The sequence below is a fragment of the Hyalella azteca genome, unplaced genomic scaffold, assembly GCF_000764305.2.
Source record: "Hyalella azteca isolate HAZT.00-mixed unplaced genomic scaffold, Hazt_2.0.2 contig12222, whole genome shotgun sequence".
In the NCBI taxonomy this organism is placed as follows: Eukaryota; Metazoa; Arthropoda; class Malacostraca; order Amphipoda; family Hyalellidae; genus Hyalella; species Hyalella azteca.
In genome coordinates, this window is record NW_025942185.1 from 126,479 (window position 1) to 152,206 (window position 25,728).

Sequence of the window (25,728 nt, forward strand, 5' to 3'; positions counted from 1 at the left end):
ATTACAAAGTCCGTTTCACTTTGATATTAAAATGAGTAAAAGTTGAGAATGTAAGTGCTAAATATGTACCTATCTACATGTTGACATGCGTTTAAAAAAATCTCATTAGGTACAGAGTTTCTTGTTCTCAGACCTAAAAAGGTTTGAGAAAAGGTCTTTTCTAGGCGATCGAGTACCAATTTGAGATCCGTGACTGTCACTGCATTCCACGAACATTATATTGTAGACGTTAGTGGGCACTAATATATGCATCACTTGTGAGTAATAAAGATTGTCTCACACAATCGGACAAATAAAGAGAATAGAGTCAGCTGATATTTATTCAAATTTATCTGAACGTACGACTGGCGTTGATCTGGCCAGTTTTTATTTAGAGGAAGCTGAATTCAAAAGTTTAAATGTTGTAGTAGAAGAACGGCGGTTCAATGAAGTAATTCCGTTTGCAACAGTTAAAAGTTCCTTAATGGTGTTGCCCCGACGGGTCCCAGATACTGAAATGACAATTAAACTACTTACTAAACAATAAATAGATCAGAAACTAGCTCTGTAGCAAAGAATTTCAAATTATGAATCAATTAGTAATCAACAAATAACTAAATTGACAAACCTAAGATTTTGGTGCATCTCAGTGCTTAATGCATGTAGTAAGAGGCAAATTAGAAATATAGACGAAATCAGTTAAAGGAAGGTACTCCAGACGGAAAAATAGAAAAGGACAGTTTGAGCTTTTGACGTTGGAAAATTGAAGATAAAGATGCTGAATCGTGGGTCACAGCAAAGGAAACTAGTTCCTCTGCCAATATCAGAGACCACGTAGCTAATTCGAAATTTGAGATATTAATAATTGAATTGAATATTGATTTGTCTAGAGTACCATAGAAAAAAATTGTACATAGAGCGTAAATTATTAATATGAAAAAAAGCAACATTCACACCAACAAAAATATAGTGAAACAGTAACCAGGAAGACATTTAGAAAAGCAGTAGCTCCTGTTGCGGTGCTGGCTGAAGTGAATATTGAGCAGAAATTAAAATTGAATAATTGAGAACTTGCTGCGTTTGAGAAAAGGCACGTTGCGAGATTGAACGTCTGAATGGTATGAATGCTTATCAAGGAGTCCGTAACCTAGCGGATACTGCTACCTACTTAAACTACGTAACTAAACTGAATACAACAAAACTGCGAACGCAACATGAACAGAAACGACATATAGACAACAAATTTACAAACGACTACAAAAATTATTAATGGTGGGAAATATTTCCCACACACTTCTTACTTCGTGCGCTAAAAATTAGCTCATTGAGAGATATAGAACTTCGATTCAGCAGCAGAAAGTTCAAAATATATTTGTTTTCATTAGGAGTTGAAATAAAGTAACAAAATTCTTTAAATAAAAACGAAAGTGTTCGTATATCGCTAATGATACCCAAGTGTTCAACAAACTTCAAATGAGTAATTCTCTGCAGTGATAGCGCCGGGTTTCTTTAGAATTCATCTAAGATTTGAACTAACTAAAAGGACGATTCGCCTTCGCATATAAATGTTATGTTTAGGCTACAAAGATTGTGTTAAAATTTCTTGCATGATTTCATGGAAGATTCTCTCATGACATGCTAATCATTGATACTAAGGCATATAGCAAAGATTTTGTAAATATGCTGGACATTTGGAGTGGTTTAAATTATTTGTTGAGTAACTTTAAGTATCACGCTGGCCGGTCCTGACATTTTATTCGTATGCTAAGTTTATCAAGTTTTCATTTCAACAAAATGCTCTAACTCGTTTGCGGATGAATTCTGAATCGTCTGGAAGTCATACTCATACGGCTGCGCCTGGTGCGCCACTGCGGGGCGCTGAGTGCGGGCTGGTAATGTTATGATGCTAGGGGTACGCAGCCGTAGGCCACAGATTCCACCTTCTACAATCTACATACCATGGATATTGTCATCCTGGCACCTGAACTCAATTGATCCATCTCACCATCCGAACTTAAAACCGATACCGAAGATGCCTCAGCAGTCACGGCCAGTCAGCACACTAGCTACAGTGCTACTATAGCTACATAGGCCTACTCATAGTTAATGGTCAAAACGTCGGTCGCCGTTCTCCCAGTTATTTTGGTCTCTGGCGTAAGACAGTATGGGAACGTAAATTAGGCAAAAAAGTAATAAATGTATTAGTGGCATTTAATGAAATGTAAATATTGTGATATATTGTTCATATTAATTGAATTTTTCCTAGTACTTAAATTATAATTGTTTAATTTTTTCTTCATTTGCAATGATTTTCTGTTTGAAATCAGACTGAATCAGAATTATTTGACTCTGACACAGTTCAGTAGCAGAATAACTAGCTACCCTAACTAAGGCATAAGTCCTTATTCTGTACTAGGTAAAAATTTAAAAGCAAAGAATAGTCCACAAAAATTCATATCTTTATAGAAAACGTTTCGGAGTCCAGCTCCATCGTCAGTTCGTAGAATCTAGAATATACATAGAAAGTCACAAGTTAATACATTTGAAAGCACAGAACACAATTAGAACCTAAATTTAAAAGTAATAGGGCATAAAAACCTATCTATTCACAATTTCAAGGGGATAGGAGCTCACAGCTGAATTTAAACTGGGCTTAAGCTTAAAAATGTACAATGATTCTAAGATACGCAAATCTGAAGTACCGGAGGTAGAAGCTAACACCCTAGAGTCACTGTCAGAAACAGGCACATCACACTGCTCGGCGTGAGTGCGCACAGCCGAATGAGGGGGGCGCGATAGCAACTGCCCGGTCCTACAACTCCTGCCCTTATTTGTATCGATTTGGTTGTCGCGGCTCGAATAGATTTACCAATATCTGTGGCGTACTCTAGCCGCCTAACGCCGACTTGACAGTGATGAAGAATGAAAAGAACTCCAGTTTCATCATTTATTCTATCTTGTTGGCGTAGAAAAACCGGCCTGCACATACAGAATGACATCAAAACTGTTGCATAAATTTTATATATCTAAGAGCGTTCAAATGAGCATGATTAAAGTAATAAATTGCATAGAACATAATATTCGGAATGTACTACAGCATGAAATAACGATAAATCGAAATTACTTATATATAAAATGAGCTCGAAGGATTTCACAATCCGCTAATTTAATTCTAGGATTCATGAATTGCGCTTACGTTCTTCGATGCTTACGTTCTAACGATGCATTTCCCCCTCATACGCTTCATTCGCACCAGCAACTCAAATATTTCTAGATAAATACTGACATCTATACATGATCAGGCGACGTGATCGTCACGATAGCCATAACCATAAGTAGGTTTACTAGACTGGCCTTTTTTTTGATAAATTGTACGATTTAATTATTTTTCCAAATTCGTTGACCGGTAAAAATTTGTGATAGTACTTATATACTATTGTGTTTTAAATAGTATAAAAATAAAGTAAACATTTAACATTTGCACCACAATCTAAAAAAATACAAGTAATTAAAAATTAGCACGTTTATATATATTTCTGAGGGTTTCGTGGAGATATGCTGCATTTATCGGTTGATTAAAAAATTCAGAAATGACTGAAGCTACATACATGAAAGTATTACTGAAGCTGCCGAGAGTTGCAATTAGCATATTTCTCGATATTGAGAGAAATTGTTCGGGATTTACGAAGTATCGAATAATTTATTAATTCAAAAATAAATGAACCTAACTAAATATCTTAAATTGTTAGCCTCACTGCCATGAGTTAAACTTAGCTTATTTCTAGAGTTTGGGAGAGCTTTGTGTTAGTTATCGGGATTTGCGACAGTTGTCAGTTGAGTAATTTATAGATGACTGAACCCACATACCTTCAATTACTACCACAACTACTATGAGTTTAAATAAGCATATTTCACGAGTTTGGTGAAGCTTCATGACAATTCTGTCCCTACGTTTGTATCGTGTGCCTACTACGGTTGTTACAATGTTACCTATGTAAACCAATAGCGAACTTCTTAACATTTATATTCTTTTATTTTTAACGTCGTTATTTACTATTTATCTTTACGTTATTTCTGTTTGATTTTTTGTGTTCCCTTTACGTTTAGATATTTATGAATTATCTCTGTTACCTGGTTTAAACTTTCTAGGTTAGGTAATAGCTTTCCCGCAACACCTTGGCTACCAAAGCTGATGGCCGCTGTGACTTAGCCGTCAGAGCTGATCGCCGCAATGATTTGAACGACAGAGCTCAGAGCTGAAAGCCACCATGGTTTGGCCTCCAGAACGGATGGTTACTATGACTTGGTCACAAGGACTGATGGCCGTTAGAGCTGATGGATGCTTAGGTTTGATCTCCAGAACTGATGGACGACCATGCTTAGCCGATATAGCTGATGGCCAGCGGCCTCAAAGGCTTGACAGCCAGAGCTGATGGTCGCCAGGACTGATGGACGCCAGAGCTAAAGGAGGACCAGGCTTGGCCGCCAGGACTGATGGTCACCAGAGCTGATGGACGACTTGGCTTGGCCGCCAGGACTGATGGCCGCCAGAGCTAATGGACGACCAGGCTTGGCCGCCAGGGCTGATGGCCACCAGAGCTGATGGTCGCTAAGGCTTGACCGCCAGTGCTGATGGGTGCCCAGGCGCGGTTGTCCGAGTTCATGGCCGCCCTGGCTTGGACGATTTGCTTAGGTCAGCTAAAGCTTGGCCACCTGAGCTGAGAGCGGACTAGCCACGCCCGCGTCCGCTGCTCGACAACACTCGACATGCAATTCATGACCTGGCGGTATGAGCAGCTGCTGCACTCGACAGTTTCCCCATCATTAATTTCGATTTTTATGAAGGGTTTTATCCCAAAAAATTTGCTAGTTCAATCCTCTTACAAGGACGAACTAATTTTGACTATAAACAACTGAAGCATTATCTACAAACATGTCGTTCGCGATGATGAACCAGCAGGATAAATTCCCTAAAATAAATGTAAATTTGGCAAATAATCGCGGCTATGACTACATCAAACGTTCGTATGGGAAGGTAAAAAAAATTATTTCAGCTTTAGATTCAAAATGTAACGCTAGTTACGTCAACTTTTGGTGCGGCCTTGCAGCCCAACATTTCGAGTAGAAATATTGAAGTTTACCCTGTTAACATTTTTTGTGAAAAATATAATTGGTTGGTAAAAAATATTAATATGGCATCAACTAAACTTTTTTGCTGTACACCGTCTGTTACATGGCAATGTTGCATAATAATTTTTATTTGCATTTCCAAGTCATTTTACGGCANTCGGTTTTCCGATGCCGACCGCCAAAAATGGATTTCAGATTCGTAATCTACACCCCAAAAAACATATAATTAAAAAAAAACACCCTTTTTTTTTGGATGTAGTTAATCTGCAATAATACCAATTGTTCATTATCGTCAATATTCATCTAAATTAGGAGCTATACTTCATAGTATATGATACGAATTGTCGGAATTGAAGTCATTACCTCTCGTTCTCATTCTGCGCTTTAATGTCTATCTCCTATAGTAGATCGGAGCCGACATAAAAATTTTCAAACTATTAATTGATTTTCTATACAAGTTATCACTTCCAATGAGAAAGGATGTCGCATTTTCTATTCCTCATTTAGATTTACTGCTGATTAGATTCATTTCGGGAACTTGCAAAATATCAATAATTCCTGCACAAAGAAAAAGTAAAATACAATATTTATTAATGAGAATAATTATTTTTTATACCAGTTCAAGTAAATAGGCTGCCTACAACCTAATTATTAATGTCGTTGCATCTACGATAGATTATGCATCGCCAATAATATTCTTACCTGACAGTGGTTAAAGAAAAAGTGTATTCGCTGAATCACTAACCTTATTGCCTTTTGAATATATTATAGGTGAGTCTTCGCAGACCCAAATTTTTTTATCTACTTTGTCTAAGCTGATTCGTTGACTTAATTTCAACCTGGGACCAGCTCTAAATATAAATTATACCAGAATAGATTTGGAAAAAAGAAGAATCGACTCGAATTTTGCCCGATATTGACAATGAATATCCAATAAATTAGTACAAAGTTTGTAAAACAATATAAATCGGCTATGATAAATGATATATTTTGTTAATATCAGTTCAGGATAAGATTTGCTCGCCCGTTTTCTTGTAGGGAAGACTAAATTAAAAATAAATCAGTGACATTGACAGTAATTTAGATCGCAACTCACTGAACTTGATGTAATAATGTTGTATATGTATGATATGATGTAATAATGTTGTAATATGATGTAATAATGTTGTAATATGATGTAATAATGTTGTAATATTCCTATCTTATTAATATCAGATAGGAATATTATTAAGCCTAAAGAGGAAATATGTGCACTGAATATCGATTTAACTTCCGTAAATTTGGAAATTTCTTATCATTATTAAATGAAGCAGTTGTTGTCCTTTTTGTGAGCTAAATTAACCTTTTTCTATTGGCTCCATCTGGCAACCATGGGTCCCCTAAAGTTTTGTTCCTCGGTCTGGAATCAAGGTGGTGGAGGCGACTACCGCGATGAGCTCAAGTGCTGAAGATTACGAGGTTTTGTACGCACAGCTTTGTCAAATCAAAATAATATTGATCAAATTGAAAACGAGCTGTTTAGCCACAATCAGTTATAGTCTAGATCGGGTTCGATTTGAAAAACTTATGCGTTGAAAACATAATAAAACTTAGTCTGTAGCGCGCTACCAAAGAATAAAATCAAAGCGGACAAAAAGTTCTGACAACGCTTGCAGGAGCGTATTGTGACTAATTAGTTTTTTTTATTTGATCAATATCAGTTTTGACTTGACAAACTTTACGTCCATAACTTTCTGTGAAAATTCGTCCCCATTGTGTCTAAACGATCTTCGTAAAGGCCACCTCAGTCTTGGTTGAACTAAAACAAGGTTGACACTCACGCAGCTGCTCCTTGCGGATGTCATTTGTTATTCCAACTAAGACGTTATCTTGGCTATTGTGACGTCACCTTGTGACGTTAAAGTGATTTGTAACACCGGTTTTGCTTAAAATAAGACTAGTTGCCTACGGTGAATAAATTATTTTGGGCCATTTTTATGAGGTAAATTTTTTTAATGCGTTCAAAGATGACATAAAAACAACGTGTTGATCTACACTGTCAACCTTCTATAGTTCAACCGTGACTTCAGTCACCTAAAAACGGATAACATTTTTCGCCACGCGAACGCGTTTAGTGAGTTTCGATTGGTCACTCGCTGTGTGAAGACGTGTGGTGCAAATCACATAGAACGGAAACTTGCTCTAGTGATCTTTCTCGTTGAAAAACTTGAAACAATGCCAAAGCCTAACGAAAATGGCTTTCAAGCTCCAGGGCCTCCTGGAAATTTAATTTCTAAAGATAGTGAAGAAAATCTAACCGGCTCGCAGTTAGAACATTTTGTCACTACTGCGGACGACTGGGCCGAAGCCGAAATGAGGGAATCTACTGAAATAGTGACGGCCAATACAGACAGAACAATGAGGAAAGCTTCAGATGATATGACCCCCGGTTCGCAACAGAAAAGGAGCCAAAATTCAAACAATGCAAGAGTAACTGTAATAGAAAAATTGACTAACCAGGAAGCTGTGACAATTACAATGGAGAGACCAAAGCCAGTGCCAAACAGACCCAGCAGTAACTTAGTCAGTGAGGGACGACCTGCAACACAAACTGCTGGGGCTGATGGGAAAATTGCAGCACCTGGGCTGACACAAAACAGCAATGACAACTGATGCTGCAGGAATTGAGATTGCTGCCTCCCGCAAGATGCTGACATCTCCAACTACGCTTTGCACCGCACTTACCACCCCACCATACTCCACCAGCAGCATCAAAGATGTTAGAGTAAATTTGAGGAAAAGCCTGATCGAAATTGAGTTTGAGAATCCTAACAACATAGATGCTATACTAGCTGCAACAACTTCAGGACCTTGGAATGTAAGCTGCTCTCATCCAAACCAGGCAAAATATTTATATGGTGTAGTCTCACCAGTAGAAATAGAAGCTGATATAGAATCACTACAAGCCTGTTTGAAAGTAGAAGGGTCTGCAGAAATAGTGCGAATTGAAAGGCTAATGCGTCAGCAGGAGCGTACAAGTACCATCCACATCTCTGCGCTTGGTATTCACCGGCGACGCTCTACCATCTCATATGTGAGAAATTATAAATTTCTCACAGATTAATTCTGTAATTTCCAAGCTAAATAATATTTCCAAACAATCTTCCATAATAATAAAGGTAATCTTGAATTATTTATTTCCGACGCAGTGCGGTTGCCTCTTGTCCAGCTTGTGCGGACAAGTCAATGTCCGAGACTGGGCGAACAAGCTAGTCAGATTTCTTAGATTCATTAAGCAGTTCCGAGCTGTGGTCGTCAATCTGTGATACTTACGAACTACAGTTTTGCGCCGTGAACTAATCAGTGTCTCTAGAAGCTTCATACTCGTCAATCATTAAGTATTTCTCAAACTTCCCATAAACCTGATTCGCTGTCCCTTATTTTGTGCGAATGCCGTGTCATTTTCCTTTTGTTTGGTTTAACATAACATAACATAACATAGTGACATCGACGCTGAAGTATAGGCCTGATGTGGCCTGTCGCCGATTCTTTTCCTTTTTGTGCCTTGTTCATAGATCTAAACTCGTGTCATTTGACCGGATCTTTTCATGACTGACGATAGTTTGAAGTAGCTACTAGACTTCCACCGGGTTCGATAAGGAGCTAGGCATTTCAAATCTGAACATATATTTTTCCATAGCTTTATCTAGTCTGTTCTTGAACGCGTTCATACTTGGAGCTCGTTGTTTGTTCACTTTCGTGTTTCGTTCAGCATTGCTTTGCTCTATGGCTCTTAAATAACCAAGAAAATGCTTTTTAGACCTCACTAACCCTGAAAACTTGTAGGCTGCAAGTGCAAAGTGCAAACCATTGCTTGATAACCTCAACTCTCAACTGCCAGTCTGCCTAGTACAACACTCAACAAGTCGACATGCAATTCATGACCTGGCGGTTTGAGCAACTGCCGCACTCGACAGTTTCCCCATCATTAATTTCGATTTTTATGAAGGGTTTTATCCCAAAAAATTTGCTAGTTCAATCCTCTTACAAGGACGAACTAATTTGACTAGGTATAAACAACTGAAGCAGTATCTACAAACATGTCGTTCGCGACGATGAACCAGCAGGATAAATTCCCTAAAATAAATGTAAATTTGGCAAATAATCGTGGCTATGACTACATCAAACGTTCGTATGGGAAGGTAAAAAAATTATTTCAGCCTTAGATTCAACACAAACTGCTGGGGCTGATGGGAAAATTGCAGCACCTGGGCTGACACAAAACAGCAATGACAACTGATGCTGCCCCCCGCAAGATGCTGACATATCCAGCTACGCTTTGCACCGCACTTGCCACCCCACCATACTCCACCAGCAGCATCAAAGATGTTAAAGTAAATTTGAGGAAAAGCCTGATCGCCATTGAGTTAAAGAATCCTAACAACATAGATGCTATACTAGCTGCAACAACTTTAGGACCTTGGAATGTAAGCTGCTCCCATCCAAACCAGGCAAAATATTTATATGTTGTAGTCTCACCAGTAGAAATAGATGCCGATATAGAATTACTACAAGCCTGTTTGAATGTAGAAGGGTCTGCAGAAATAGTGCGAATTGAAAGACTAATGCGTCAGCAGGAGCGTACAAGAGTACCATCCACATCTCTGCGCTTGGTATTCACCGGCGACGCTCTACCATCTCATATTAAGTTTGGACCCATCCGCTACTGAGTCCGTGCCTATGTTTTCCCTACGCTCCAGTGCTTCCGCTGTCAACTTCCGGGGCATTCAGCTCAGGGGTGCCGTGGTCCAGAATGTTGTCTGGTTTGTGCTGGACCTCACCCCTCACCATGTGAGTAGCTGCAATAGTAATGAGGTAAAGTGTGCCAATTGTGGACAGGGGCACAAAGCAAATTCAAAGATATGTCCAAAACTGTCCCCTCGTGTTGGTCAGGGTCCTCAGGGAGTGAATTAAGCTTGTTTAAGAAAAAGCACTCCAGAGTCAGAGTCAGACCGTGCCCTGTGCACAGATGTTACTGTTACTGGGCCCTAGGGGTGTGTATGCTTAACAATATATGAAGCTATTGTCCTTATTAGTATATTGTCTAGCCTCAAACAAAAATCCAAAAAGATTTATTGAAATTATCAGCCGGCAAATAGAAACATGTGCAATGTTGTTAATAAACGGAGAATTGAGAACGTGAAAAAAAATTTTCAAATGGAAAACTTGGGATAAATTGACATAAAAAATATGGGATATGTAGAAATTTACTCACTTGAATAAAATAGGATTTGCTGTAGAGAAGGCTTCTCCCGGCCATCGTCTGATCGTTTATTTCGTCATCGTCTGAACGGAGAGGCCGCCAATATAAATATGGCTCTTCACCAATCATGATGTGCAAGTAGAAGGCGACCCTGGCTGTTTAATGTCCCACTTATTTCATTTCCGCGCGACCAAATCGCTTCAAAACTTCTACATGATTAGATGAAGACTATTTGAAGATGCTGACGTTTTAGGGGGAATTTTGATGAGGTAAAAATTTCATGGGTCCGCCGGACCAGGTTCTCAAAAATAAAAGGCTGCAAATCATCCGAAACGTTGAATAAAATTTTTTATTTTACATATTTTGAATGTATATACTTAGAAAATTTCGTCGCACCAGCAAATGAGGGTCTAAGAAAAGTGCATTTTTAGATCGAACTAATCGACAGAAAATGTTCATGCTGTACCCTTCGCAACCAAACTTGCTGTATCCTTTGCAACCAGACTTGCTGTATCCTTCGCAGCCAAACTTGCTGTACCCTTTGCAACCAAGCTTGCTGTGCCCTTCGCAACCAAACTTGCTGTATCCTTTGCAACCAAACTTGCTGTATCCTTCGCAACCAAACTTGCTGTATCCTTCGCAACCAAACTTGCTGTATCATTTGCAACCAAACTTGCTGTATCCTTTGCAACCAAACTTGCTGTATCCTTCGCAGCCAAACTTGATGTATCCTTCGCAGCCAAACTTGCTGTATCCATTGCAACCAAACTTGCTGTATTCTCCGCGGCCACACATGCTGTGGTCGAGTGGTTAAGGTCACGAAGATCGGAACAGGTAGTCACGGGCTTGAACCCCGCTAGTTGTGAAAATTAGGCAATGTCTAGAATTGGTGAGAGTAAAACATTGGTTACTCGTGCAAAGGAGAGCGAACATCCACTTTACAAATTTTCCTTTATTGTTTTTCCTAAAAAATACTTTATTCTAAAGATATCGAAACCTTCGCACTATTTTTTCAATATTGCTTCTAAGTACATAAATTTAGCATAAATTGTTTGTGCAAATTTTGATGACAATAACTGCCCTCATTCCAATTTGAAGAACCGTACCGGTACCAATGAAAGAATTTAGCATTTTTTACTATAGTTTCTTGTTATTTAATAAAATTTTTAATAGAGAAGTTATTTGGGTGCTTTGATTACCTGCACTGACGATGTCCTCATTAATATTACATTCAAACTTAACTACAAAAATGTCAATCCTATTATGGATAGTTATGGAAAAAAACAATATGTATATTGTAATTATTATAATAATACCCGTGCAATTATTTCCACTGTGTGTTACATGATCCACTGGTCATTTTTTCAAAGACGCGGTTATGTCAGCAGTTGATACCTGTGTACCTATAGGATTACGCTTGGAGGAGTCAAAAAGTCCCAGTGGATGAACAGTACAGTTAAAGTTCAGCTAAAGACCAAGAAAGAAGCGTACTTGGTTATTTACAAACTCGCAGCGATTCTGATTATAACCTGTATGCAAGAGCTCGAAATTAAGCTAAAGAAGTCTGTTGCATTGCAGTGAAAAACTTAGAAAAAAATATTGCTAAAATGCAAAAAAGAATCCGAAAGCGTTCTTTTTGTACGCTAGTTCGAAGTGCAAGACAAACGACGGTATATCTGACTTAACATAACATAACATAGTGATCTCGGCGCTGCAGTGTAGGCCTGATGTGGCCTGTCGCCGATTCTTTTCCTTTTCGTGCCTTGTTCACAGAAGATCTAATATCGTTTCATTTGACCGGATATTTTCATGACTGACGATAGTTTCAATCCCAGTGGATGAACAGTACAGTTAAAGTTCAGCTAAAGACCAAGAAAGAAGCCTACAAGTGTTATTTACGAACTCGCAGCGATTCTGATTATAACCTGTATGCAAGAGCTCGAAATCAAGCTAAAGAAGTCTGTCACACTGCAGTGAAAAACTTCGAAAAAAATATTGCTAAAAATGCAAAACAGAATCCGAAAGCCTTCTTTTCGTACGCTAGTTCGAAGTGCAAGACAAACGACGGTATATCTGACTTGAAAGTAGACCAACGAGAGTTTTCCTCTGATGAGGGCAAGGCTAACATTCTTAATCCTATTCTTCAGCTGTGTGTTTAACAGATGAGGACTTGAACAGTATTCCAGATATTGAGGAGCGCCCAGTCGGCTCGAATTTAACAGGTTTTGAAATACACGAAGAAAAGGTTCTCAAGCGCCTGGTAGCTCTAAATCCCAACAAGTCATGTGGACCAGATGGCTTCCATCCCAGATTGCTCAAAGAATTAGCAACCGTTCTGGCTGGCCCATTGACAGTATACATATATGTATACTCGTCATATATATATGACGCTGTAATATATACTCGAGTGAAGAGGTTATAAGCCCCCACAACACGAGAAGTAATCGGCACGGGAACTAGCCGTCCCAGAGCGCTGCCAGCATCTGGGACTATCCAAGAACTCCACCTACGCCATTATTAGTCAGTTACTACAACTCTTTCCGAGTAAACTTTAGAACTACGGTAGAATAAGGTCTTTAAAGCCCATATCTGGCTCTAGAGATTCATGTAGAAACATGTGCACCCCAACCCAGTACCACTGAGCACACACGACTTTTCCGCGATGGGTAACTTAGCTAAAATGAGCTTGCCTCAACACCCGTCTACAATGTAGAAGAAATAGGCTAATAAAAGCGTCTATATGCAAAAACAATAGATATCATAGTATATCACAATAAAATAGAATCATAATTTAATCCTTTGGTCAAATAATGATAAGAGAAAGTCTATATAAGATAGAATAACTCTCGAGGATAATTAACTTGCGAGCGCGTGAGTCCTTACCAGTTCGTCAATACACTAGAGAAATGAACATTGACTAAGCATTATCAAATACAATGAGAAGTATTATCACCTAATAAAATCATATTAATAAAGAGTTTAACTTTTTGACAACATGACTACAAGTTATAATCGACTTCTTATAGAACATCTCCCTCTAAGATGTTTAGCTTTCCTTACGCAAGATGGCGACGTAGCAGTCTTTACTTTAACGATATATAGTATCGTAGGTTGACAGCACAGATTCTCGGACAACGGCAAGTCATTACGATTATCACAAAAGAATAGAATAGAAGAAGAGTCAGCACTGAAGAAATAGGCCCATGGCCTGTTGCCGATTCTTGAATTTTTCGTGACTTGATTCACAAGGGATCCGGCCTTTGGAACCCGATCTTTCCATAACTGACGATTGGTTGAGATAGCTGCTGGACTGAATAAAGTCCTTTGACAAAATAATTGTGATAAAATTATTTGAAAGTGATAAAAATTAATTATGAATGCAAATAATGGTGACGGGGGTTATAAATGTGAATAATGGAGGCTGTGGTTATGAAATAATCTGTGAGAGAGCAAAAGAATTTCTGTGAATCAAATAAATGCAGAAGGAATTAAGCGTGAAAAGGAGTTAACCAGCTGCGATGAGGCATGTTTGTTATCATATAATTTCTATGTAGTAATAGTCGATTCAATTCTGTGTGTCACCTTAATATGATGACTTTAAGTAACATATAAATGTAAATGGGGTATTAAAACCCTGTCTGACTGGAGAGCATGTACGACTTCGGGACAAAATTTTACCAAATTGTCGGTATTAGATCGTTATTAATGAATTGTGTCTCTTCACTTCTCAAATCCTCGCAATTTGATGAAAATTGTCAACAGCTGCTCTCCAAGAAATCGATGGAACAAAATCTTGCCCCAAAATCTAGATTTATTCTCCCTAACCTCAGAAAGTCTGTTAGAAATTTAAGCAACCCTCTATTACGAATTATATATTTATTATATTCTCGCACTTCGCGTAGACTAAAATTCCTTCAAAAATTTCCGGGTACAGACTTTTTGCCACAAATTGTAAACAACGTATGTTCTATAATTAAAAAATAATCTATTTCATTACCTTGACTGTAAGATTAACGTATAACATTTACATGTACACTGTTTTTTGAAATAAGTTAAATAATCAGTTGGTATATATTGTATATGTAAGTATTTGTACATAATCTTAGGCAATTTGAAAACTATTTGCACGGTGAGTAAGTGGTCGGTTTTATGTCAAGTTCAAAATATAATAGCTACCAATGAAAAAATGTAATGTCAAGTCGAGTTACTGATATAAAACTGTCACGTTGTTTATCAGTTGACATTTATTTCCCATTAAGTAGTAAAAATATATGTAGCTGTTAATTTTGCAAATCAAAATCAATTTCGTCAATAATTTGTGAGATTTTCCTTATATTTGTTTGGTAACAGATGATTAATCACAAATTTTGTCACAACATATGTATCAGTAGAAAGGGAAGAAAAAATATCAGGGAGATCATGGGAAGGGAAGCCGAGGGAAGAAAAAAATATCAGGGAGATAATGGGAAGGCAAGCCGGCGAGTTCATGAAAATTGAGCCCTACGTAGAGTGTCAACTTAAATCTGCCACAGAGTATGGCGCCCGCTGCCAATAGCTTAGTTACGGCTCAAAATTTTTTTTGCGTATTCAGTGACCACAATACGAACACGTGAGCGAAAAAGCATTAGCACTAACCTCCCAAGGCTTATACAAGTTATATTTTTGAATGTCGCCCGTGCGGCGACGCCACGAATTAATGAAAGCTAAGGGTAAGGGAGAACCGTCAAATTGGTAAGACATATGGTGTGTTTCGTTGCGTGAAATAATTTCATATAAGGAAATCGTGAGTATAAATCATTGTAAATAGTATTAAAAATTGATTTTTGGGAAATAAGATTATTTGTTTAACTTCATAAGAAATACGCGGGGTAGGATAAGAACATGGATTCTAATTCACCGGGGCTTACGGAGTTAGCAGACGTATTTGATAGTGAAGTCGCCGAAGGACTGCAGGGAACTCAAGTGGGAGACATGATTAAGGAGCTCTGTAGGATGTCTGTAGGAGTTGGCACTGGTAAATCAATACAATCAGGAGTCTCGTTTGAACTGTGATGAGAGTCAGCGGCGTTCATACGGTAAACATCTTACGAAGTTACGATTGTGCTCTGGAGAAAGTCAGTTGCGTTCGTCGTGAAAGCACGTGTGTGAATTGCGATCCCTATTCCCTAAACCTAAAGTAAAGTAACCGGTAAATTTTTGCTTCAGATTCTATAAGTATTAACATTTCACAACCTTTATTATTTGATTTGTTTCTGCTTTAACCCGACTGGCTTGCTCCCTCAGAGTCAGAGGTTTGCCAGTCCGCCTTGTTTTTTTTTTCCTTTTTTCTGGTTTGTCTACTCCATTTCTGTAGGTAAGGTATATTCGTCATTACAAGAAATCGTCCTCCGTCTTGATCATAGTCTTGCATGGGAGATACAGCCCATACAGGCTGTCTTGCTGGGTCTGGGTTTGGTCCCCCAGCACCAGCAGCAGGCTCTGGCTCAGCAGCCTCTGCCCTCTAGTACTGCTACTGTGGAGTGTGGAGGTGGGCGAGTTAGCTTAGCTGAGTGTGCAGCAATGATGGAGGTTGGAGGAAGATATTGCTATTGATGGTTTCGTTATTGAGGACTCTGATCTAGATAGCATCATTGAGGCCACTCCTGTTGCTGTTGCGGGTAGATGCAAGCGCAGGGACCGTGAAACTGATCTGTCAAGTGAGAGCATCTCTAGCAATAGAGCCAAGCGTGCAGCTGTGGCCGTCTTCAACATAGGTACTTGTGTAAACAAATATTTCCCAAAATGAAGTGTGTGAAATCTAAATGTCAAGCAACTATGTCTGACGATATCTTGAAATCAATTGGTACAATTGGCTCATCTAATCTGGAACCGGATTTTAATGAATTTTTTAAATCAAAATGACAGCATCATTTGACAGGCATCAAGACAGGCTTTTATTTAGTTTACCCTGATTTTTTCCAAAAAGATATGTTTTAATATTTCTATGTTTATTCTTTAATATTTGAGTAAATAAAATTACTGGCACTGATTTTTTTTATGACTTTGGCCCACGTATATATGGGAAATATATAATGTGGCCTGCACATTGAAGAGTTTGGAGACCCCTGGGGCCTGGTCTATTGGATGACCCCATGTTAGTGTCTTTGCCAGGTTTAGGTATTGGAATTATCTTGGCTAGCGTCCAGGTATGGGGTATTGTATTGGAGTTTATTGTAATATTGTAAATTTGAGTAAGGTATGTAATTGCTGTGGGGCCTAGGTGTTTGAGATGCAGTATATTGACGTGGTCTGGTCCAGTTGATTTGTTATTTTTACTGTTTTTTATTGCGAGTGTGGTCATGGCTGTTGTTATATTTATTGGGTTGCCCTTTAAGGCTTTAGTGATTTAATTCTTCTATCTGTTATCCTGTTATTGTGTGAGGTTTGGTGCGGTTTGGTGTTTATGAACTACTTGTTGAATTGTGTTGCCTTCTCTTTGTCGGTGTATGCTGTTGTGTTTGTGAATTGTACAGTTTTGCTTGGTTCTTGGCATGGTATTTTATTTGAAATTGATGAGATTGTCTTCCAGAGAATATGTGTACTGTGTTTGTTATTCCAGTTTATTCCCCTTAACTTGTCACGTTTTCCTTCATTTTCTGTATAAACTCGTATAAATCAAATGTGCTTCTATTAGGTAGTGTTTTGCACATGTGTAGGGAGCTACAGAAAGATTGGCCAGTTAATAACAATTTTTTTGTTAATTTGTTTAAAGGTAGGCTCTCCCCTTAACATGTTTTAAATGTGGTGCTGTCTAATGGGGGATACTTAAGTCTTTGTAACTAACCCCTTGGGTAAGTGTTAATTATGTTTGTTGTTTGCGCCATTGTAATTTGTTTGAGTGATGCATGTTTTCAAAGATTTACTGTCTTTTATTTAAATATCTTTTGAACTTACTCAAGTTGCCCTGTTATGTCCAGTCTCAATTTGATGGTACTGTGTTGATTCGTTTTGTCTTAGGATTTCCACTGTTCATTCTTCTGTAGCAGCTCAGAAATATTTTTTACCTCATTTTCTGGATATTTGGTTTGTAATTTCATTTCTTTGAATCGATTTCCAATTTTTTTGTTAATCAATTATAATAATATGAATAATTGCAGTTATATGTCATTTTTTCAGGTATCTGTAGAAATTAATCTTGTCTATAATATTTGTCACCTGTAACTCGTTAAACTCAAAATGGACTCTGCTACATTTAAAAGACTTATTGCTAAGGCCAACAAGTATTTGGAATCTTCAGATTTTGAGAAAGCATTAAAAATATCTATAAAATTGTTATCTAAAAACCCCCAAAATATTGAAGCTTTGGAGCTGTCATCTACAATTGCTCTTGAGATAGGCGACTCTGAGACTGCATTAAAACATCTCAACAAAGCTATTGACTTGCAGCCTGGTCGTAACCACAGGTTATATTTGTCCAAAGCTCAAATTGTTGATGGAAAAGAATCTCTTGAGTGTTATCAATCTGCCATTCAGATTTTATTAGGAAAAATAAGAGTTAAAAATGGGGGTGAATTTACTGCAAGGTCATCACAATCTTGCAGTAACGCTTCCTCCTCTGCTGTGGAGGCTGCAATGGATATTGATGAGCAACGCTCCAATGCTATGGAAGGAGACAACATGAACAAGGGATCAGATGAAAGTCCAGAAAGAGAACTCAGCACCGTGTATTGCTCTGTGGCAGAACTTTTTTTCACAGATCTTTGTGATGAGGCTGATGCAGAAGATGCTTGTAAGAAAGCCTTAGACAATGCACTGGAACATGATCCTACTAATGCTGAAGCACATATTACTAAGGTACATCCTTTTTTTATTCAAATAATCATTTATTTATAAGAAATTTATTGTGGTGAATTTCATGTGCATATATAGTTTTCACTGTTAGATTAGTTTACTCTATTGTGTCAAGTGTTTTTAATTAATTTTTTGTGGGCTTTTGAATATTTTATATAGGTATAAGATGCATTGGGCTGCAGTTTAATTCAAGAATAATGAAAGACAACAATTAGAATAATTAAAGAAGAAGAATTAATTCTTAATTAGAAGAATAATGAAAGACATTACCTGAAGCAATTACAGTGGATATTCTGTTCTTGCTTATCCAGCTTGGGTGCTGTTTTCAGATAGTTAAATTAATGTATGTAAGCTCCTTAATGGCAACTTTTAAAAATTGCCTTCAAATAAGTATGCAATGTAACTAAATACATTGTCAAATGTCAATAACCCAAGTTTTGAGTTCATTATTCATGTTAAAATTTTTAATATGCCAAATAGTTATTCAAGGGTTCCTTGTGAATGAGTTCATCCTTGTTCCAGGCACGCTACCTCAACATTATTGGTGAAGTGGTGCAAGCCAAGACAGTCCTTGAAGAAAGCCGTCCTCTGTGGACTGTGGAGTTCCAGGAGGATGGATCCAAAGCTTCTGAGTTGCCGGCTCCTCTTCGCCTAGCTGCTGCTAAACTTTTTATTGAGCTAGAAATGCATGAAGATGCACAGAGCATCCTTGATAGCTTACTGGATGAGAGTGATCAGGTAGGCTTTGTTTTGTCATGAAAGTTTATTAGAATTTTTTTATCTTGATCATCTTTTTGTGATTTAGGCTTTTTGAGACTGCAATGGAAATAAAAAAGGAGTTTTGAATTTTCTTAAAATTTACAGGTTTAACAGTTATTTAGTTCATAAAATGTATTCTTAAGTTGTTCATATTAAATGAAATTATCATTCTGAAATATGTTGTAGAACAAATCCTGAAACAATTTAATCTTCATGTTTCATTAATATGTTCATTTTCAACTTAGTATTTTTGTTGCTGTGTATAGGTCTGTCCTGCTTCTACAGATGACTTGAATATAATTAAGATTTTAACACTTGGTTGTTAGACTGATCATTGTAGGCTTAGGAATTTCCTCCTTGAGGTCATTACAACTATCTATGAAACTACAACCGTTGAACCATGGCGCTCTGACCACAGTGACTGAACAGCAAGAAGTGCCTCCCACTGACGACTCATGAACCCTTCACCTCCCATTCACTTTTGCATGCACAAGACCTTTTGTTTTGTTTTAGGTTCTGGAAATTTTGAAAAAAATAAGTCCCCCTTGAGCACACAAGTGAATTTCAATGGTTAATCTCGTTTTCTTGCCAGTGATGTCTTTAATATAAACTTCCATACACTAATCATGCTATAAATTACCATATAAACAATAACGCAATAACAAATTACCATATACATTGCGGATTGAATCCTATTTTTATTTCACAATTCAAGGCTCATTTTTAAGCTTGATGATGTAGTGCTTCAAACTCCCTGAGCTGCAATTGCCTGCTAAAATAATGTCCCACTTCATGAGCATTCCTGGAATGCGCCTTTATGTATTTATGGCGCTAAGCTTAAAAAACGCAAGCATATTTACTATGATATATAATTGATTGGATGAAATCTTAAAGGCCCAAAATTAAAATGGAAAGGCAATGAAAATCTGTTTGTTATTTTCTCTTCTGATGGAAGCAATAGACACGAATTATGCAATTGCTTGAACATCTGAAAAATAGGTGAAGCTAAAAAATCTTGAAGAAAGAAAAGTCTTCTAATAGTTTTTTTCCCATAACAGGTTGTAGAGGTGCACTATCTGTCCGGCTGGAATTCCTACTTACAAGGGCAAGAACATCACAGTGATGCTCTGCTTCACCTTAAAAATGCTAAGACGGTTTGTTCAGTAACTAGAAATGTAATGCTTATTAATCTGTAAAATTGCTTTCAACCTACAACCCTCACAAATATTCCCACTTCTGATGTGGGTACTGTGAATACCCTAACAAGCCTACAGGTGATCAAAATTGAAAAGCATTAAAGTTGTTTGTGATCAATTTATGTTCTTTGGCGTCATCACAATATGAAGCAAAATGACGATCTTATAGACACGCTATCTAAGGTCAAAATGCCAGGTCGGTTCTTTAACTTTTGAAATGTGAAATTGAGTTAATTATGTGAACTGGTCCTATTGGAAAAAATATAACCCAGTACTTACTGCAGTGAATGACATAGAGCGCATTTTTTCGTCGACGAAAACGTGAAGTCACGGACGGACTGATAGACAGACGGACATGGCGAGCACAATAGCACCTTTTTTCCATAAATGAGAAAATGCGCTAAAAAGGGCCTATTTTGGCGTAGAGTGTGCTTTCTTTACGTTTTGGTGTATCAGGCTTTAGCTGAGTACAATGGTAACGTTTTTCTGTTGAAACGGACAAGCAACTTGGGTGGAAGTGGGTAGTTTTGGTGAAGGCGCTGCCTGGATGTAGGCTGTAACATGTTGTCATTGAATTACATCAATAATAGAGATGGAACTCGCACCGATGCTGATTATAACCTGTATGCAAGAGCTTGAAATCAAGCTAAAAAAGTCTGCCGCATCGCAGTGAAAAACTTTGAAAGAAAATATTACCAAAAATGCACAAAAGAACCCGAAAGCCTTTTTGTACGCTATTTTGAACTGTAAGACGAACGACGGTATTTCTGATTTGAAAATAGACCAATGAAAGATATCCTCTGATGAGGGCAAGACTAACGTTTTTTATCAGTTCTTCAGCAGTGTGTTCACAGATGAGGACTTGAACAGTATTCCAGATATTGAGGAGCGCCCAGTCTGCTCAAAGTTAACAGGTTTTGAAACACCTCAAGAAGAGGTTCTCAGGCGCCTGGAAAATCTAAATCTCTACAAGTCATGTGGACCAGACGGCTTCCATCCCAGATTGCTCAAAAAATTATCAATCGTTCTGGCCGGCCCATTGACAGTATTCTTTCAAAAACCTTGAACGAAGGAACTTTGCCGTCCGACTGGAAAGAAGCTCAAGTAACACCATTGCTCAAAAATTGTGACAAAAGTAGCCCCGGTAACTACCGCCCTGTCAGTCTGACAAGTGTTGTTTGTAAGGTAATGGAATCTGTTGTGAGGGATAGGATTATCGATCACTTGACTGTTCACCATCTCCTATCAGACTGTCAACATGGCTTTATTACTGGTAGATCCTGCACCACTAATCTCTTGTCTACGTTGAACGATTGGACTCGCCTGCTGGACGAAAGGGAGCCAGTGGATGCAGTGTACCTCGATTTTGCCAAGGCATTTGACAGTGTTCCGTATGAGCGGCTGTTGCGTAAAGTGAAGTCTTTGGGTATAGAGGGAAACGTACTCAAATGGATCAGAGATTTTCTAGTTGGTAGACGACAACGTGTCTGTTTTAACGGAACCGTGTCAGACTGGGCATCAATGTGAAGTGACGTGTCACAAGGAAGCGTTCTTGGGCCTGTTGACACAAAAGTTTATAATACAGTGAAGAATGCGTCAAATAAAGTTCAATTGCAAGATAATCTTGACAGTTAAGTTAACTGGGCTGATACGTGGCAGCTGCGTTTTAATGCTGACAAGTGTAAAGTACTTCATCTCGGGAAGAACTATGAACAGCAAGATTACAGTGTGGATGACATGGTTGCAACGAGAGAGTAATGATTGAAAAGTCTAGTGTGAAAAAATATTTGGGAGTTTATGTCGACAAGGAGCTGAAATTTTCTAGGCATATTTGAAACACAAGCTAATAAATCCAACAAACTTCTAGGACTGATCAGACGCTCTTACGAGATCCTAGCCTAAATGCAGAAACGATGAAGCTGTTGTTTGTTGCTGTTGTGCGCCCGGACCTAGAGTTTGGAAACGTCGTGTGGTCACCGAAACTTGAAAAGGACAGAAATTTAGTCGAGAGTGTTCGAAGACATGCAACAAGGATTATTCCAGGCTTGAAGGGCGAATCCTATGAAGAAAGATTGAAGATTTATAAGGTTCCAAGGTCTATAAGGTTCCCATATCGACGTCTGCGAGGGGACCTCATTGAAGTATACAAGTATTTTCATGGTTTATACATTGTCCCAGAAAGATTACTAGAATTTGAAACAAGAACCAAGGGCTACGGCTATAAACTAGAAAAATGTGTTGCAACTCATCCACGCGACAACATTTCTTCTCGCTTCGAATCACCGACATATGGAACAGTTTCTCCGATCACATCGTTGACGCTCCGAGTATAAACTCGTTCAAGAACAGACTAGACAAAGCTACGGATAAATATATGTTCAGACTTGAAATGCCTAGCACCATACAAACGTCAGTTTTGAAAAGATCCGGTCGAAAGACCTGATTTTAGATCTCCTGTGGAAAAATCACGAAAAGTACAAGAATCGGCGCAGGCCACATCAGGCTTATTCTTCAGCGCCGACATCACTATATTGTGCTATGCCATGAGAATAGGCTTGGGCTGTACTGCTTGAAAAGGTCATGCAAATTGGTTCAACGTTTATCTATATTTCAGCTTATAGTTTTCATCAAGAAATATCAAAGTGAATTTGAACACGCCAATAAAAGCGCGGTATTAAGGATAGGCTTGTGTCATGATTGTACGTCATCCATCACCATCTCGCTCTGAACTCTAAAGCCTAGTCATTCTGTCGTATTCGAGATATTTACACTATTTAATATTCAATTGTTGCAATTAAAATGTAAAGCATGTAATTTAATTCAGTGCAAGTGGCTGGTTAACCTAAGATTATGTTTATATCTGTGTTGGGTATTTGGTTTAAAGATAATCTCTCGCTGTGACTTTTGCAGTGCGAGTCTCAGTTTCCATGCGATGACCCGGAGCTGGTCGAGCACATCTCTGACCTCCTTGCTGAGCTGGGTTACGACGCCTCCCAGGAGGAGGAGGACGATGAGGATGGCTGGACTGACGCCGAAGATGAACAAGAAATGGAGCGAGAAATCATTGAAGAAGCAGGCGAAGCATCCGATGATGATTTATAGGAAAGGATTTTTTTCTATAAATGTATTTTGCCTGATATCTATTTTCTTGACCTTGATAATGTTTTTTTTTAGTGTTATAGTTAGAAATCGTAAGTCTTTTAGGAACCCCTGAGGAACAGCTATCGATTTCTAATAGGTAGTGCTGTGTTTAATAATAATAGCGGTTTCAGCGTTATTAGGCCGTAGGCCTGTCGCCGATTCTTAACATCGCAGAACATTCACAGCATTTTGCGGTCTCGAACTCGCAACTCACTGCTACAATTCTGCTGTGTTTAACCGCCCAGCCTCCTTGCCGATTCTGACCAGAAACTGGCGCACAGAGCTGGGATCGAACCCGCGCCTCTCTGCGCCAATCTTGGTACTCTGAACTTTAACCACTGGGCCACCTTGTCACGATGAATAACGTCAATGCTATTGATGGCAAGGCGTTCAGCGTTCTTATATTCACTTATAGCAGATTACCGAGAGTTGATGGCCGATATATTATTAATGCTTTAGCACGACGCTCCTTGAATCTGATGTGGGAAAAACTTCCGCGTGATAATCGAAAACAATAGATGGTTCAGGGACCAGTATTGGAAGTAAAACAATAACTCGAGTCATGAGTTGCCCACTCTGGGGAAACAGTCGATTTTGTTCTCTCTAAAATCTTGTATACTATTTTCAGATGATGTGAATAATTAAAAATATAACTCTCGGAATGGTTTGCTACTCGTACATTTTCTACACGCGACCTCAATTCCCCATTGTGATCACAGTTGTGTGCGTGCAGATAGTGGCCATCACTATATGGCAATATCACTATCGCAACCGACACGAGTTGCTAATAATACAAGTCGCTACTATCCATCAGAAATATTTTTCATACATGAAATGATATATATATATATAAACCTTTCGAGTAAAATTCCAAAGGCTTGAACTTTTTTACAACACTTCTCTTTAACTTCACTTCTTGTTGCTTTGTTTGTTTGTCTCTTACAAATCTTATACACGATATTTAGAACACTTCTACCAGTCCTATCGATTTGAAATTTAGCACGCCTGCGTAAAGTCGAAGACAATGCTTGAATGAATTGACAGAATAAATAATTTTAAACAATAAAAACAATTTTTTGTAATTTAAAAATGAAAAAATTAATATTTTTAAATATTTATAAATGCAATTAGAAATTCATTGTACGTGTGTAACATCGGAGACACTGGTCTCTTTAGAAGTGTTGTCTCTAAAAATAATTTCAAGCTACGTACTCGAACATAACAAAATGTTTGCCAGGAACATGTCAAGTGGTGGCTAAAGTTTAATCGCCTTGAAGAGGTGCTTGATCACTTGGATCTTTACGTCAATTCCGTTCAGTTCTGTCTATATTCTATAAGATTATTTAATTACATGTACTATCGGCGATTTTATCTAAGATTTTGAAATCTACTAAAGTAACCTGAACTTTGTTAATATTCTCGTACGCGCATTTGAGGATTGAAATTTCCGAAATTTAGAGATACGAAGTTATGAGCGGAAGTTTGCGCTATGAATGATGGTTATGAATATATCGTGGCTGATTTTAAATGCATGATGAAATATATTTATATAAATGCGATTTTCATCAAAGATTTGAAAAGTTCTGAAGTAAAGTAAACGTTGATTATGATATATTTCAAGGGTTTTACTGTTCGCTAGTTATTAGCAAACTTTGCAATGCCTTGCTGTTCAGACTGTAAAAAAATTTCTCAGGTCCAGTTTATATACGACTCCAACCCCTTGCACTGGCAACACACGAGCAAACTTTGACAAACACAACATTGGATGGATCCACACCAGCCCGACCAAAATTATGGCTGGCTTCCACATGTTTTTTTTTTAAACCTGTTCCTGTTTTTGAAGCAAGGCTGCGAACCTCGTAAAAAAATCTCGACAAGAGGCAATTTTCTTTAAAATAATTCAAGCTGCTGTTGGAATATGACGAGAATTTATCCTCCTCAATAATTTTCTATTGAGGAAATCATAAATTACGACTGAAATTTATCAAAGAAATTCAATGAGTGAATGTGTCGATGAATTTCGATCAACAACTACCAACAATTGCAACCGATTTTCAGAGAGTGGCTTCCAAGTTGCTTCTGGAATTACGATAATTTTGATATCTTCCTACAATAATATATATTCACAGGTTACATTAAATATTTGATAAAGAGAAATATTTTGTTTGTGATAGAGTTCACGAGGTGCATTGCCTCCAGCAAATGTTAGCTCACGAATAAGCGGCTACTTTCTGGCGAGTGACCAGCCAACGCGACTCAGACGATCATGAGTGGCTGCTGATATTTGCATCATAATCTTCGACTAGATGGAGCCATGCGCGTCTAATAAAGCGGTGCGACCTTGGTGTACAAGGTGCAGATCTCGGGAGTTATGATTCGGTAAGCCTACCTTTAAGGCAGGACTGCGTAGTATCTTGATGAAGCCCTTGGAAAAGAATAACCAGTTTAGCA

The 25,728-nt window shown here is 38.1% G+C and overlaps 1 protein-coding gene across 2 annotated transcripts; it reads left to right on the plus strand.

Annotated features, from left to right (window-relative positions):
• Positions 1 to 15,302: 15,302 nt before the first annotated feature.
• Positions 15,303 to 23,273, plus strand: LOC108679176 (probable assembly chaperone of rpl4). 2 transcript variants are annotated; one of them, XM_018167777.2, is made up of 4 exons: positions 15,303 to 15,426; positions 18,704 to 18,919; positions 19,999 to 20,094; positions 23,047 to 23,273. In XM_018167777.2, the coding sequence occupies exons 1-4, from the start codon at positions 15,403 to 15,405 to the stop codon at positions 23,236 to 23,238; spliced, it is 528 nt and encodes a 175-aa protein (XP_018023266.1). In that variant the 5' UTR covers positions 15,303 to 15,402; the 3' UTR covers positions 23,239 to 23,273. The 2 variants fall into 2 exon arrangements, with proteins under 2 accessions (XP_018023266.1, XP_018023263.1); XM_018167774.2 differs by lacking the exon at positions 15,303 to 15,426 and adding an exon at positions 17,488 to 18,184.
• Positions 23,274 to 25,728: the final 2,455 nt, after the last annotated feature.

Excerpts from the sequence above, each read along its gene's own strand:
- LOC108679176 (XM_018167774.2), top strand. The coding sequence starts at position 17,567 with ATGGACTCTGCTACATTTAAAAGACTTATTGCTAAGGCCAACAAGTAT. Across the intron at positions 18,185-18,703 it reads CTGAAGCACATATTACTAAG|GCACGCTACCTCAACATTAT; the intron begins GTACATCCTTTT and ends TCCTTGTTCCAG. Across the intron at positions 20,095-23,046 it reads ACCTTAAAAATGCTAAGACG|TGCGAGTCTCAGTTTCCATG; the intron begins GTTTGTTCAGTA and ends TGACTTTTGCAG.